This window comes from Pelecanus crispus, chromosome 3, assembly GCF_030463565.1.
Source record: "Pelecanus crispus isolate bPelCri1 chromosome 3, bPelCri1.pri, whole genome shotgun sequence".
Taxonomy (NCBI): domain Eukaryota; kingdom Metazoa; phylum Chordata; class Aves; order Pelecaniformes; family Pelecanidae; genus Pelecanus; species Pelecanus crispus.
Window position 1 is genome coordinate 131,773,208 of NC_134645.1, and position 15,752 is coordinate 131,788,959.

The following is a 15,752-nucleotide window of genomic DNA, read 5'->3' on the forward strand; positions in this document are numbered from 1 at the left end:
TGGGGGGCCGGGGGGGTGAATGCAGGGGGCATAAATACGGACCCTGGGTGTGGCTCAGCCCTGGTTCAAGAAGCCCCTGTGTGCTGGGTGGGGGTACAGAGCACCCTGGGGTGCCTGAGCCCCCCCCAAGCCCACCCACAGAGACACCCTCCCTTCAGGGCTTCGCGACCTCCCAGAAACCCCCCATAAGGGCTTGGGGACCCCCAGAAACACCCCCTCCAAGGGCTTGGGGGCCCTGCTGAACCCCAGAGACACCCAGCTATGGCCTGGGAGCCCCCCAAAGACCCCCCCCAAGGGGTTGGCAGTGCCATAGAGACCCCCCCAAGGGCTTGGGGACCCCATGGAGACCCCTCCCAGAGACTCCTCAAGGGCTTGGGGACCCCCCAGAGACCCCCCAAGGTACTGAGAACCCTGCTGAACCCCAGAGACATCCTCCCATGAGCTGGTGGCCCCACAGAGACCCCCCCAAGGGGTTGGCAGTGCCATGGAGATCCCCCCAAGGGCTTAGGAACCCTCCAGAGACTCCCCAAGGGCTTGGGGACCCCATGGAGATCCCCCCAAGGGCTTGGGGACCCTACTGAACCCCAGAGACACCCCTGCCATGGCCTGGGGCCCCCACAGAGACCCCCCCCCAAGAGCTTGGGGACCCCCCAGAGACCCCCCAGGGCTTCGGGACCCTGCTGAACCCTAGAGACCCCCCGAAGGACTTAGGGACCCCACGCAGGCTCCCCCTAAAAGCCTTGGGAATCCCATGGAGACCCCCCCCAAAGGTTCAGTGCCCCTGGTGCCCCCTCCAAAGCCTCGAGGACCTCTCACAGGTGCCCCCTAAGGCCTTGGGGACTCTTCTGACCCCTCAGAAAAGCATTTGGGGACCCAACAGACCCCCCCCAAACTCCTGCTCAGAGCTTGGGGACCCCCTGAGGCCCCCCAAGGGCTTGGGGACCCTAGTGAACCCCAGAGACACCCCTGCCATGGCCTGGGGGCCCCACAGAGACCCCCCCCCAAGGGCTTGGGGACCCCCCAGAGCCCCCCCCAAGGGCTTGGGGACCCTGCTGAACCCTAGAGACCCCCCGAAGGACTTAGGGACCCCATGTGGGCTCCTCCTAAAAGCCTTGGGAATCCCATGGAGACCCCCCCCCAAAAGGCTCGGTGCCCCTGGTGCCCCCTCCAAAGCCTCGAGGACCCCTCACAGGTGCCCCCTAAGGCCTTGGGGACTCTTCTGCCCCCCTAGAAAAGCATTTGGGGACCCAACAGACCCCCCCAAACTCCCACTCAGAGCTTGGGGACCCCCTGAGGCCCCCCAAGGGCTTGGGGACCCTAGTGAACCCCAGAGACACCCCTGCCATGGGCTGGGGGCCCCACAGAGACCCCCCCCAAGGGCTTGGGGACCCCCCAGAGCCCCCCGAAGGGCTTGGGGACCCTGCTGAACCCCAGAGACACCCCTGCCATGGCCTGGGGGGCCCACAGAGACCCCCCCCAGGGGCTTGGGGACCCCCCAGAGACCCCCCAAAGGGCTTGGGTACCCCCCGGAGACCCCCCAAGGGCTTGGGGACCCTGCTGAACCCTAGATACCCCCTGAAGGACTTAGGGACCCCATGCGGGCTCCCCCTAAAAGCCTTGGGAATCCCATGGAGACCCCCCCCAAAAGGCTCGGTGCCCCTGGTGCCCCCTCCAAAGCCTCGAGGACCTCTCACAGGTGCCCCCTAAGGCCTTGGGGACCCTTCTGCCCCTCCAAAAAAAGCATTTGGGGACCCAACAGACCCCCCCAAACTCCCACTTACAGCTTGGGGACCCCCTGAGGCCCCCCAAGGCCTTGGGGACCCTTCTGCCCCCTCAGAAAAGCATTTGGGGACCCAACAGACCCCCCCCCAAACTCCTGCTCAGAGCTTGGGGACCCCCTGAGGCCACCCCCAGGCCCCGCCCCTCCAGCAGGCCCCGCCCCCTGGCCTGGCCCCGCCCCCTGGCTGGCCTGGCCCCGCGCACTTCCGCGTTCCGCGGGGTTTGGCCGCCCGCGGCCGCCGTAGCGGAGGCGGGGGGGGGGCGGTTCCCGCGCGTTGGATTCAAACGGCGGCGGCAGGTAACGGCCGGGCTCGGGGTGGGGGGGCCGCTACCGGTACCGGTGTGGGTGTGTGCGGGGGTACCGGTCCCAGGGCTTGCTCCGCACCCCGCCTCACCCCCGGGGGGGGGCTCTGGCGGCCCCGGCTTCTCCTTCTGCCCTCAGCCCACCCGGCCGGGCCGCCCCCCTCACCCCTGAGGGGGGACCCGGGAGGCCTCTCCCGCCCCCCAGCCCCCCCTCAACCCCTGAGGTGGGGCCCCGGAGCCACCTTCTGCCCCCTCCCGCCCCCGGACCCCCCTCACCCCCAGAGATGGCATCCAGCAGTCCTCTCCTGCCCGCCCCCCCCCCCCTCACACCCAGAGGTGGGACCTGGGAGTCCTCTCCTGCCCCCCCCGAATCTGAGACTCCCCCCTCACCCCCAGAGATGGCACCCAGCAGTCCTCTCTTGCCCCCCCCCCCCCCCCAATCTGGGACCCCCCCTTACCCCCAGAGATGGCACCCAGCAGTCCTCTCCTGTCCCCCCAAACTGGGACCCCCTGTCACCCCCAGAGATAGGACCGAACATTCCTCTCCTGCCCCCCACCCCGCAAACCTGGGACCCCCCCCTCATCCCCAGAGGTGGGACCTGGGAGTCCTCTCCTGGCCCTCTGCCCAACCTGGGACCCCCCCCTCATCCCCAGAGGTGGGACCTGGGAGTCCTCTCCTGGCCCTCTGCCCAACCTGGGACCCCCCCCCCTCACTCCCAAAGATGGCACCCAGCAGTCCTCTCCTGTCCCCCCAAACTGGGACTCCCTGTCACCCCCAGAGATGGGACCGAGCAGTCCTCTCCTGCTCCCCCAAACCTGGGACCCCCCCCTCATCCCCAGAGGTGGGACCTGGGAGTCCTCTCCTGCCCCTCTGCCCAACCTGGGACCCCCCCCCTCGCTCCCAGAGATGGCACCCGGCAGTCCTCTCCTGCCCCCCCAAACTGGGCCCCCCTGTCACCCCCAGAGATGGCACCCAGCAGTCCTCTCCTGCCTCTCCCCCCCCAAACCTGGGATCCCCCCTCACCCCCAGAGATGGCACCCAGCAGTCCTCTCCCGCCCCCCCCCCCCCCCAATCTGAGACCCCCCCCCTCACACCCAGAGGTGGGACCTGGGAGTCCTTTCCTGCCCCCCCGAATCTGAGACCCCCCCTCACCCCCAGAGATGGCACCCAGCAGTCCTCTCTTGCCCCCCCCCCCCCAATCTGGGACCCCCTGTCACCCCCAGAGATGGCACCCAGCAGTCCTCTCCTGTCTCCCCCCAAACTGGGACCCCCCTGTCACCCCCAGAGATAGGACCGAACATTCCTCTCCTGCCCCCCACCCCGCAAACCTGGGACCCCCCCCCTCATCCCCAGAGGTGGGAACTGGGAGTCCTCTCCTGGCCCTCTGCCCAACCTGGGACCCCCCCCCCCTCACTCCCAGAGATGGCACCCAGCAGTCCTCTCCTGTCCCCCCAAACTGGTACTCCCTGTCACCCCCAGAGATGGGACCGAGCAGTCCTCTCCTGCTCCCCCAAACCTGGGACCCCCCCTCATCCCCAGACGTGGGACCTGGGAGTCCTCTCCTGCCCCTCTGCCCAACCTGGGACCCCCCCCCCTCACTCCCAGAGATGGCACCCCGGCAGTCCTCTCCTGTCCCCCCAAACTGGGACCCCCTGTCACCCCCAGAGATGGCACCCAGCAGTCCTCTCCTGCCTCTCCCCCCCCCAAACCTGGGATCCCCCCTCACCCCCAGAGATGGCACCCAGCAGTCCTCTCCCGCCCCCCCCCCAATCTGAGACCCCCCCCCCTCACACCCAGAGGTGGGACCTGGGAGTCCTCTCCTGCCCCCCCCGAATCTGAGACTCCCCCCTCACCCCCAGAGATGGCACCCAGCAGTCCTCTCCTGTCTCCCCCCAAACTGGGACCCCCTGTCACCCCCAGAGATGGGACTGAGCAGTCCTCTCCTGCCTCCCCACCCCCCCCCCCAAACCTGGGACCCCCCCTCATCCCCAGAGGTGGGACTTGGGAGTCCTCTCCTGCCCCTCTGCCCGATCAGGGACCCCTCCCTCACCCCTACAGATGGCACCCAGCAGTCCTCTCCTGTGCCCCCAAACTGGGACCCCCCTCCACCCTCACCCCCAGAGGTGGGACCTGGGACTCCTCTCCTGTCTCCCCCCAACCTGGGACCCCCCCCACCTTTACCCCGGAGGTGGGACCCTCAGTCCCCCCACACCATGGTGCTGGCTGTGCTGAGGCCTGGGGACGCTTCCCCCCGTCCCCAGCTCCTTCCCTTGGTGCCACATCGCTTCCCAATTCCCTTAGAGCACCGGTCCCGGGCTCCTGCCTGGCTTCCGAGCCACCCCCAGCCCCATTTTGGGGTTCATTCCCTCTCTGCGAGCCGGCCTCCGGGGCGATCAGCCCCGCTGGGGACACAGTGGTGACAAGCTGCAGGGTGACACCGGGGAGGGAGGGAGCCCGCGGAGCTGGGCGTGCTGGGAAGCGCATCCCTGCTTCAGCCGTCAGCCCCCTCGCTGAGCAGAGCCGGGAGAAGCCAAATTAGCGGTTGGGAACTCCCAACGGGTGTAATTCCATAGAATCCTACGAAATTATGAATCATCGATCATTTAGGTTGGAGAAGACCTTTAAGATCACCCAGTCCAACCATTAACCCAACGCTGCCAAGCCCACCACTAAACCAATTAAGGGCAGACAAAGAATTAATTTCATCTTTCCTGCCTTGGTGGCTGCATTATTTTTTCATGAAAGTAAAACCAGGAATCACTAAGGTTGGAAAGGCCCTCTAAGATCATCAGTCCAACCATCAACCCAACACCCCCATGCCCACTAAACCATGTCCCCAAGTGCCACCTCTGCCCATTTTCTGAACCCCTCCAGGGCTGGGGACTCCCCCACCTCTCTGGGCAGCCTGTTCCAATGCTTGACCACTCTTTCCGTGAAGAAATTTCTCCCAATATCCCATCTAAACCTCCCCTGGCACAGCTTGAGGCCATAAATTTATGTGATTTCTGTCATTTCATGTGCTGTCACGGTACCTGTAATCCCCCTGCATGGGTCAGGTCTTGAGCCCCGCGCACCCCATGCTCCCGGCTCCTTTCCGAGCGGGTCCCTCCAGCATTTTGGGGCGTGAAGGTGTAATAAAGCCTCTCCTCTGCTACAGGGATCCGGACAGTTTGCAGCCATGGAAGCCTTCAAGTCTCAGAACAACCCAGCCCACAGGAAGAAGCCTGGTGAGTGGCACTCAGGTGTGAGCCCTAAATATTTCCAGAGGGGCTGGCAGGGAAACCGAAGGCTTTGCCGCTGGCCCTGTGCTTCGCTGTGGGGAGGCGACGGGTGTTGCGTCGTGGTTTAACCCCGGTGGGCGGCTCAGCCCCACCCAGCCGCTTGCTCTCAGATGGAGGAGAGACTCGGAAGGGTAAAAGTGAGAAAACTCGTGAGTTGAGATAAAGTAAAGCCAAAGCTGCGTGCAGAAGCAAAGCAAACTGAGGGATCCATTTGCTGCTTCCCATTGGTTTGGCCATCCCCATCCTGTGTAGTGGTGACAAACGCTGTCACTCTGAACGTCCCCCGCTTCCTCCTCCTTCTCCCCAGCTTTACTGCCAGTCTGGGATGTCCCTGTTGTCCCACCCGTGTCCCCTCCTCGTGCACCCCCAGCCAACCTGCTGGCAGAAAATTAACTCTATCCCAGCCAAACCCAGCACAATTGCTTAGCCTGGAGAGCAGACTGGACCAAAAACCTGCGCCTAAGATTGGGCTTGAACATAAAACATTGCACAACGCTTCGCAGAGCGTTGGCCTGGGTGAGAAACCCAGCGGGGGTGGTAGCGACAGCTTGGTGGGACCACCGTTTTGGTAAGATATTGGGGGATGGGAGTGGTTGGAAAGGAGCTTCTTTTAAAAATATGAACTCGTTCGAGCTTTTTTAAAAATATGAACTCGTTCTGTGCGCTTGGTAGAGTCACAAATGTGATTTGTAATTCGAGCGTCAAAGCTCCCTAGTGAGAAGCTGCCGTTTGGTCTGCTGTGGGGGGTCATCCATGGGGGGTTTCTCTTTTTCTTTTTTAGACACGGGCCCGGTTTCTGTCACTATCCCAGCCTCTCCCTTCATGCAGAAGCTTGGATCCGGCACTGGGGTCAGCGTCTACTTGATGAAAAGGTACGTACGAGAGCGCAGGCGTGACGCGGTGCTCGGGAACGGGGCTTGGCAGCTTTTTTTTTCCCCCTCTAGAATAATACAGGGGGTGGAAAGCGATTGAGTTCTGAGCAAGAAAGTGTCACTGTCGCCGACCTTCACGTGCTGCCTGCGGTCCTTCAAATGGGCAGGGAGTTGAGGAAGGGGTGTGGGATTTCCAGCCATCCCGTGTGTGCTGGAGGTATCGGCGCTGGGAAGGAGCCCATCGTTTTGGGATAACCCCATCAGCCATTCCCTGGGCTGGAATTCAGGCATTTGGGGGCCGTTCCTGGCTCTACGTTGGCCTGCTGGGCAAGCTGCTTCCCTCCCCAAGCCTCGGCTCCTCCACCTGAAAATGAGGATCGATATAATCTGCTTTTCTGAAATACTTGAAAATTTGATGGATGAGCACTGAATATAGGCAGAGCATTACTGTGCACCTCTGTGGTGTGCGCGTTAGCAAGCTTTAGCTTATTTCAGTGTTGTTCTTTATTGATTCCATGAAATAAAGTCAAATGCTCTCCATAGAATCATCGAATTGTTGAGGTTGGAAAAGACCATTAAGATCATCCAGTCCAACCATTAACCTAACACTACCAAGTCAACCACTAAACCAATTAAGGGGACAGGAAGAATTAATTTCATGTTTCCTGGCTTGGTGGCTGCATTATTTTTTCATGAAAGTAAAACTGGAATCACTAAGGTTGGAAAGGCCCTCTAAGATCACCAGCCCAACCATCAACCCAACACCCCCATGCCCACTAAACCATGTCCCCAAGTGCCACCTCTGCCCATTTTTTGAACCCCTCCAGGGCTGGGGACTCCCCCACCTCTCTGGGCAGCCTGTTCCAGTGCTAGACCACTCTTTCCATGAAGAAATTTATAGAACCATAGAATCGTTGAGGTTGGAAAAGACCTTGAAGATCATCCAGTCCAACCATTAACCTAACATTACCAAGTCCACACTAAACTAATCAAGGGTAGACTAGACTAAACCATGTCCCAAAGCGCCACGTCTGCCCGTTTTTTGAACACTTCTAGGAATGGTGACTCCCCCACCTCTCTGGGCAGCCTGTTCCAATGCTTGACTACCCTTTCCGGGAAGAAATTTTTCCTAATATCCAACCTAAACCTCCCCTGGCGCAGCTTGAGCCCATTTCCTCTCATCCTATCGCTAACTACGTGGGAGAAGAGACCAACACCCCCCTCCCTGCCCCCTCCTTTCAGGGAGCTGTAGAGAGCGATCAGGTCTCCCCTCAGCCTCCTCTTCTCCAGGCTGAACACCCCCAGCTCCCTCAGCCGCTCCCCACCAGCCCTGTGCTCCAGACCCTTCCCCAGCTCCGTTGCCCTTCTCTGGACATGCCCCAGCACCCCAATGTCCTTCTTGGAGTGAGGGGCCCAAAACTGGACACAGCATTCCAGGTGCGGCCTCACCAGCGCCGAGTACAGGGGGACGATCCCTGCCCTGCTCCTGCTGGCCACACTATCCCTGACACAAGCCAGGATGCTGTTGGCCTCCAGAACAGCTCCTCATTGACCTGTGTGAGCTTTGACCCCTTACAGAGCCGTTCTGAGCCGTGTGGCTTTTTCCCATGCAGATCTCCCAGAGGTTTGTCTCGCTCCCCTTGGGCTGTGAAGAAAATTAATTCCAAACACAACAGCAGCCAGCAAAGCATCTATCAGGAGAGACTGAACGAAGAAGCCAAGATCTTGAAAAACCTCCAGCACCCGAACATCGTGGGTAAGTTTCCAGCGCAACCCATGTCACTTAAATTGCAAATCAGGCTGTCGGAGCCAACTCTGGAGCCAGCTGATGGGACGCAAGGCTGCTGCTGGGTTTCTCTGCCATCTGGCTTCCTCTCGCACTGAGGGCTGTGGGTCACAGACCTCCCCGTCTGGCTCTGGAATTCCAGAGCCCCGGGATGCGATGGCTGGGAGGACGCACGGGGAGGGATCGCTGCGTGCTTGCCCCATCCTTATGCTTTGGAGACAGGTTGCTGGGCTGCCTGCGCCTTTGCTCAGGCCCGCCGTGGACTTTATGAAATTAATTTAGTCTTGTCCTGCGTGTTGGGGGCTTGGAAGTGCTCCTGGAGTGCTGGGGCAGCATGTTTGGTGGCAGAAAACACCTCCTTGGTGCTTCATTGCCTGTTGACATTGGCATCAGTCGCTGAGAGGTGGTTATCTGGGTGAGTTATCCGACGGAAACCGTTACGGTGGGAATCCCGAGCGGCCGGAGTGCCGAGAGGTGCCTCGCCGCTGGCTCTGTGCTGCGGGGCAGCTCCGGCACGAGGAGAGCCGCTGGCTGATTCCGGAAAAACCAGCTGCTCGCCCTGGGGCTGCGCCAGCACGTGGCTTTAGCTTACGGCCTCTGGGAAGGGAGAGACCACTGGAACATTGGAGAGGACGGGCAACACCGGAGTGATATTTGGGATGGCTTCTGTCTCCTGGGTCCCACCCTGATGACACACCTTTGTGGGTGACGATCGAGGCTCCGTCACGCTCTTGGCTCTTGGTGGTAGGAACACTTTGAGAAGCTGCTTTAGTCTGTGTTTAATTTCTGCTCTTATCTTGTCTAAAAATCTCTCCTGCCAGTCAGAACAGCAGCTTTGTTTGACTTTATCCTTTCCTTTGCGCTTTCAACTATCTCAGTGCAGTCACCTGGATTAGAAGTGCTGCGTGCAAAGAACTTTGTATCCCTAAAATGGCGTGTCTTGCTCCTGGCAGGAATTTAAGAGTACAGATGGTCTCGACCTTTCACATTGCAAACATTTCACTGCTTTTTTTGGTAAAAGGTGCCTTAAATCATTGACAACGTAAGTCTTTAGCTATGCCGTTGTGCAAGACTTCGCCGCTTACAACTCCACCTGAAGAGTATTGTTTACAGCTCGGAGTAAAACGTGGAGGAAAAAAGATTACGTGACGGCCCGTACACGCCTTAGCCTTCACCTCGTGGAATGGCCCCTGTGAGACGAGGGCTTGGCTTTCCCAAATGTCCCTCCGCTCTTTGTCTCGCTTCTGCGGCTCCTTATCTTTGCAACTGGAGATGTGGGTCCTGCAGATCTGCTGCTGCTCTCCCTTCCTCCTTTCTCCTGGTTCTCTGTCCTGTAAAGACAGGGGTAAAGCTCCCTGCCGCTGGCGCGGGGTGCGAAGGTGACCTGGGAAGCAGCAAGCTGGGTGTCCGTGGGCTCTCCTGGAGAAGGGAGCTCCTTTACCCCCACGAGGTTTGTGGCTCGGGGCCGCGCAGGTCTCTCCACCGACATTCCTGTGGCTTCACCTCGCCACGTAAAGCGCGAGCCAGATTCCCTCGGGATCTGAATTTGTTTGGGGTTGGTTGCAGCCGCTGGGAAAGCACCTGGGTAGCAGCCCCGAACGCTCTGGCTGCGTCAGGCCGGCAAGCACGCGGAAACGCTGGTGCCTGCTTCAGCTCTCTTAACAAATCAATTCTTTGTTGGAAGGTTACCGTGCGTTTACCAAAGCCAGCGATGGAAGCATGTGCCTGGCCATGGAGTACGGAGGAGAAAAATCTCTCGGTGACTTAATCGATGAAAGAAGTGCACAACGCTTGGGCCCGTTCCCTGCTGCCACGATTTTCAAAGTTGCCTTGAGCATGGCGAGGGGGCTGAAGGTATGTTTGACGTTAAGCGTAGCTGTTCTGTGTGGCATTGTATACGCTGGTGACGCTGGAAAAATAAATGAATTTGGTTTGTGAGAAGGCCGCGCCGGCAGATGGAGAGCAGATGCCGTGATACTTCGTATAAGGCCTTGGTGGGTTTTTTTTTTTTTAATATATCGGGGTGCTGTACGGACTCAGGTAAAAACTGAGCCCTGAAGCTTGACATTGAAGTAATATAAAAAGAGATGCAATGGTGGGGTTTTGTCCCAAATGTCCTGCTGCTCTCCCCTGGGGCTACCTGCTCTCCCCGCTTGCTAGCCAGCGAGGAGGCTGGCTGCTGGCTCCGGCATCCTTATCGCTGCGCCAGGCAGCTGCGGGAAGCCGGTTTTGGCGGTGAAAATGGTTAGCTGATGCCCGCGGCTGCCAGCTGGTGCCGCTTGTGTACCTCCTCTCGCCGAGCCGCAGCAGCCGCCGCGCTGAGGTTGCCTTAGCGGGGGGAAAGAGGGGAAACGGAGACTCGGCGGCACTCGGGCTGAAGCGCAGCACGGCTTCTGAGCTTCTCCGCCAGCTACGGCAGCGGTTGGGGTAAAGCAGAGGCTGCCCCGGCTGTGGCAGCGAGTCCTGCGCTGTTGCTGCCGAGGAGTCGGAGCTCCCGGGAGAACGCGGATGCGTGCTTGGCTGCCAGCTCATGCCCACGCTTCGCGCCCGCTCTCAAGTGCTTGTTGCCAGAGGCACTTCTCGCTGTTCTTTCACTAAAAGGCAACTGTAAGCCTCCAAAACTAGGCTGGGTGGAACAACTAGGCTGGGTGGAACAACTTGCCCTGTGTTTTGTACGTGGTACAGGTAGGCGTTGAGCCGTCCTCGAGGTTTTAAGGCTAAATATGTTAAAAGTTAAGAAGTTGGTGCTTTGTTGTGCAAATCCGATGGCTCCTCCTGCCTCTCCGTAGCTGTATCTGTATGCGGGTGTTAACGCAGCTCCTCTCTGCTTCTTAGTATCTTCACAATGATAAGAAGCTGCTCCACGGAGATATCAAGTCTTTGAACGTGGTCGTTAAAGGCGACTTTGAAACCATCAAGATCTGCGATGTGGGAATGTCCCTGCCCCTGGATGAGAACATGACCGGTAGGTTGGGTGGCCGGAAAGGGGACCCGAATGCCAGAATTTGGCACACAAACCCTCCCGTGTCCTCGGAGGGAAGGACTGGCAAGTGGTTTGCACCCTTGTGTGGGTGAAGGGGATCTCTGGAAGGTCCAGCTTTAATTCTCCAGACCTGTGACCTCTGTCTTGTGCCCTTCCACGCTCGTACATTCGCTCCCGCGGGCAGGAGCGCCATTGTACGTGGGATGCTGGATCGGTCCTTGCTGGAGCGTGTTGAGGAGACGCTCTTGCCAGCGAGTTAAGTAAATGAATCTTTCTCGTAGGGCTAGAAAGAAGGCCGAGCCAAAAGCGAGCGTTATAAAGACTTCACGTAAATGAGAAGCAGATGTCTAATGGCGTCGTGGCTTGGCTGTGAACAGCAGGAATGTGTTTGGGTTAATTAGAAGAACGCTTTTCTCTGCCGCTTTACACGGCGCTTGGGCCTGCGACAGCCTCGTAATTTATAAAGCTGCTCTATTACATTTTTATTAGTAGCTGTTCCCTTTTATAAGGAGCGAGAGAGCTGGAGGCAGCGCCCCAACGTAATCTCCCGGTGAGGAGTGTGGTTAAAGTATCAGTTTCTGGGCTGGTTTAACAGGAAGAAGTCCTCTCCGCCCAGCCCCGATTTTTGCCTTTGCCTTCTCATGGTCTCGAGGAGACGAGGAGCACCCACCGACGGCGAGGCCACTGGGTCCCCGTCCGGGTGGCAGCCAAGGATTAAAGCTCAACAGCCCGTGAAGAGTTGAGGGATTTCGGCATTCGCTTCTCGTTACAGGCCGGGCTTTGAAGATCAGCCCTGCAAGAGAAAAGTTTCTTGAACAGCTGAGATTTGCTGACAGCTCGGGAATTTGCTAGGGAGAGCAAGGGGGGAAAAAATGTGGCTGCCTCCTTCTGGGAGTCGTGCCTGTAATTGGGAGAGGGATATAAGGGATCGAGGCGGAGCTGGTGTTTCCTTCGTCAGGTTGAGAGCTGATCCCTTCAACTCTCCCAAGGCTAATTAAGATCAAGGAGGCATTAAATTGAACAAAGCGGTGAGAACTTGGTTTGGGCCGGAGTAAAGAAAACAGGAGGAGCGCGTGGCGGGCAGGAGGCACCGCGTGGTGGAGGCTGACGGAGCCTCGTGAGCACTGGGGTTCGCTTTGTCCCCTGGCTTTGTCCCAGGAAGGTGCCCCGTGAGCGCTGTCACCCTGGTCCTGCCTCCCCGGGGTGGGGGGACCAAGCTGAGGAAGGGAAACACCTGGGGAAAACGCAGATAATTTCTCATTTCTTCATTGTGGGGTGTCTTACAGCAGGGTTAAGCTACAGAGTGCCGCTCTGATCCTCAGTTCTTCTCTCTGCGTAACCTCGGACGCTTCACCGTGAAATCTCCTCGCGGAGTTTTCTCCGCGGTCCAGGCCTGTGGAGGAGAAATGCAGGCACCTCTGTGGAGTGAACCGCAGGTTACAGGGGTTTGAGACTACGCAGATGTGAAAGAAAAATGGGTTCAGGTCCCCGAAAGATCCTGCCCTGTGGCTTTAGCACGCCTGAGCGAACCGACGGGCTAAATCCCCGCTGCGTGGCGAGCTGCGACCGTGTCTTGCTGTGTAAGCAAGTCCCAGCAGCCACCCGAGCCGTGGTGTTTCCTTCCAGTGAGTGAGCCGGACATGTACTACGTGGGCACTGAGCCCTGGAAGCCCAAGGAGGCTCTGCAGGATGATGGCGTGATCACCGACAAGGCCGACATCTTCGCTTTTGGGCTGACTCTCTGGGAAATGATGACCCTCTCCACGCCCCACATCAACCTGGGCGATGACCTTGATGATGAAGGTTTGTTTCTATACGTTGCTGGTGAGTCGATAAAGTTGATAAATGACGGTAACTAATCATTGCAAACCAGTGCGCTTGGTAAGCGCTCCAGCTGCTCGTCTAACAGCTGGAGAGAGCTGGAAATTTGGCTGCTCATCAGATTCCTGTCAGCACGGTTCGGTAGGTTTGAAAGATGTCCTGGAGCCTGACTGCTGCTCCCCCGAGAGCCCCGCAGCGTGCTCGGCCGTGCTGCGGCTCTGTCCCACATCCACGCAGCGTAGGAGCGATCTGCGGGCTGCCTGACAGCCGCTCACAAAAAAGCAAAGGGGGAAGCAGTTTGAGTTACTTTGGGCACCTCCTTTGTGCCCAGGTGGGGATTTGTTGTAGGATCAGGAATCGTTTCGGTTGGGAAAGACCTTTATGATCATCAAGTCCAACCGTAAACCCAACACTACCAAGTTCACCACTAAACCTTGTCCCCAAGTGCCACCTCTGCCCGTTTGTTGAACCCCTCCAGGGCTGGGGACTCCCCCACCTCTCTGGGCAGCCTGTTCCAATGCTTGACCACCCTTTCCATGAAGAAATTTCTCCCAATATCCAGTCTAAACCTCCCCCAATGCAGACTGAGCCCATTTCCTCTCGTCCTATGGCTTGTTCCTTGGGAGAAGAGCCCGACCCCCCTCCCTGCCCCCTCCTGTCAGGAGCTGCAGAGCGATCAGGTCTCCCCTCAGCCTCCTCTTCTCCAGGCTGAACACCCCCAGCTCCCTCAGCCGCTCCCCACCAGCCCTGTGCTCCAGACCCTTCCCCAGCTCCGCTGCCCTTCCCTGGACACGCTCCAGCACCCCAATGTCCTTCTTGTAGTGAGGGGCCCAAAACTGGACACAGCATTCCAGGTGCGGCCTCACCAGCGCCGAGCACAGGGGGACGATCCCTGCCCTGCTCCTGCTGGCCACACTATTCCTGACACAAGCCAGGATGCTGTTGGCCTTCTTGGCCACCCCCTCGTTTGGAGTCTGCTCCGTGTAACAAGGCAGGGGGGAGCAGAGGGGATGGGCAGGGGATGCTCACAGCTGCCTGCGGGCAGATCTGTGCCCTGGAGCTTAAAAATCCTACGGGCTTGTGCTGGGAAAACTCTTGCTCCAGAGTTTGTGCTGGCACCGACCCGCAGGCTGGTTTGTGTTTTCTAACTCTGTCTCCAGGCAGCCGGGGGAATTTTCCTCACCCTCCTGCTCTCGACATCTCCTGGCTGTAGAGCTTTTTCCCAGCCAGCTCTGCAGGGGTGACTCAGTTATTCTGCTAGGAGACAGGGCTTAGATACAGCTTCAAAACAAGCAATTTAAGTCACAGGGAAAGTAACGATGTATCCCAGGCAGTAATTAGTGCTAACAAAAGAATAGCAAAGTGGACACCAAGGTTGCATCCCACTGCACCCCTGCAAGGCAGGACCGGGGGGTGCTGGGGGATGAAAAGCCGGACATGAGCTGGCAATGTGCGCTGGCAGCCCAGAAAGCCAAGCCCATCCTGGGCTGCATCCCCAGCAGCGTGGGCAGCGGGGCGAGGGAGGGGGCTCTGCCCCTCTGCTCCGCTCTGCTCAGCCCCCCCTGGAGCCCTGCGCCCAGCTCGGGGGCCCTCAGCACCGCACAGACAGGGACCTGTTGGAGCGGGGCCAGAGGAGGCCACAGAAATGGTCCGAGGGCTGGAGCAGCTCTGCTCTGAGGCCAGGCTGGGAGAGCTGGGCTTGTGCAGCCTGGGGAAGAGAAGGCTGCGGGGAGACCTTCCTGCGGCCCTGCACTGCTGGAAGGGGCTGCAGGAAAGGTGGGGACAGGCTTTGGAGCAGGGCCTGCAGCCACAGGACAAGGGGGAATGGTTTTAAAGAGGAATAGATTTAGGCTGGATATAAGGAGCAAATTGTTTGTGCTGAGGGTGGTGAGGCAGTGGCACAGGTTGCCCAGAGCGGTGGGAGATGCCCCATCCCTGGCAACATCCCAGGCCAGGTTGGACGGGGCTCTGAGCACCCTGCTCTGGTTGAAGCTGTCCCTGCTCACTGCAGGGGTTGGGCTGGGTGGGCTCTAAAGGTCCCTTCCCACCCAAAGCATTCTGTGATGTACAAGCCTGGGAGCTTGTCCCTCCATCCAAGGGAGCAGTGCAGTTTCCAGCACCCTTCCCAACACCTTTTCCACCTTTTTGTCTAGATGAGTGTTCTGAAGAAGACTTCTTTGACGAGGAAGCGTATTATGCAGCCCTGGGAACCCGCCCACCCCTCAACATGGAGGAACTGGATCCCTCCTACCAGTGCGTGATCGATCTCTTTTCTGTCTGCACCAGCGAGGACCCCAAGCTGCGTCCTTCGGCCGCGTGCATCGTGGAAGCCTTGGAGGCAAGTCTGGCCCAGAATTAAAAGCATCCGAGCTCCCACGCCTGCGCCACGGGCTCAGGGTTTGAATTTAAAAGAGTAAGACTACTCCTGCAGCGTGTAATCTTCTGGTACATGAAACTTGTTCTGTGTACTTAAAACCAGAGCCTAAACTTGTTAAATACTAACACCCAGTTTAAGGCTCCAGGTTGTTCTAGATCCCCTCCCACCCACCTTTAGCTCCTAAATAAGCTACACGCTCAGTGCAATAGCTGCGTTTTTATATTTGTCTTGTTACAGCTGCTTTAAAACCCTTCCTTCGATGTTTGTGTTGAATTAAACATATATTTTTTTCTTAATGTCCTTGTAATTTTCCTAAGGTATGTGCAAGCGTTGGTGAGGGCTCTTGTGTAAAGTATTTGTGTTCTGGAGCTGGCTGCGGACAGCAGCCCCCAGGTAACAGAACATTACGGAGCTCAAGGAAAATGTTTTTGCGCAAGAGGTTGTTGCACAGAATCGTACCGTGGTAAAAAAAGGGGGTAGGGTTAAGGAAAGAAAAGCAAAAAACAGTCTTTTGGGGATTTGTTAAAGAAAACCCTGCTGGTTAGGGAA

At 58.5% G+C, this 15,752-nt stretch overlaps 1 protein-coding gene across 1 annotated transcript; it reads left to right on the forward strand.

The window, feature by feature from the left end:
- Positions 1 to 5,255: 5,255 nt before the first annotated feature.
- PBK (PDZ binding kinase) lies at positions 5,256 to 15,447 on the forward strand. Its single transcript, XM_075707866.1, has 7 exons — positions 5,256 to 5,310; positions 6,146 to 6,236; positions 7,850 to 7,992; positions 9,707 to 9,876; positions 10,858 to 10,987; positions 12,632 to 12,808; positions 14,980 to 15,447. The coding sequence occupies exons 1-7, from the start codon at positions 5,262 to 5,264 to the stop codon at positions 15,183 to 15,185; spliced, it is 966 nt and encodes a 321-aa protein (XP_075563981.1). The 5' UTR covers positions 5,256 to 5,261; the 3' UTR covers positions 15,186 to 15,447.
- The last annotated feature ends 305 nt before the right edge of the window (positions 15,448 to 15,752 follow it).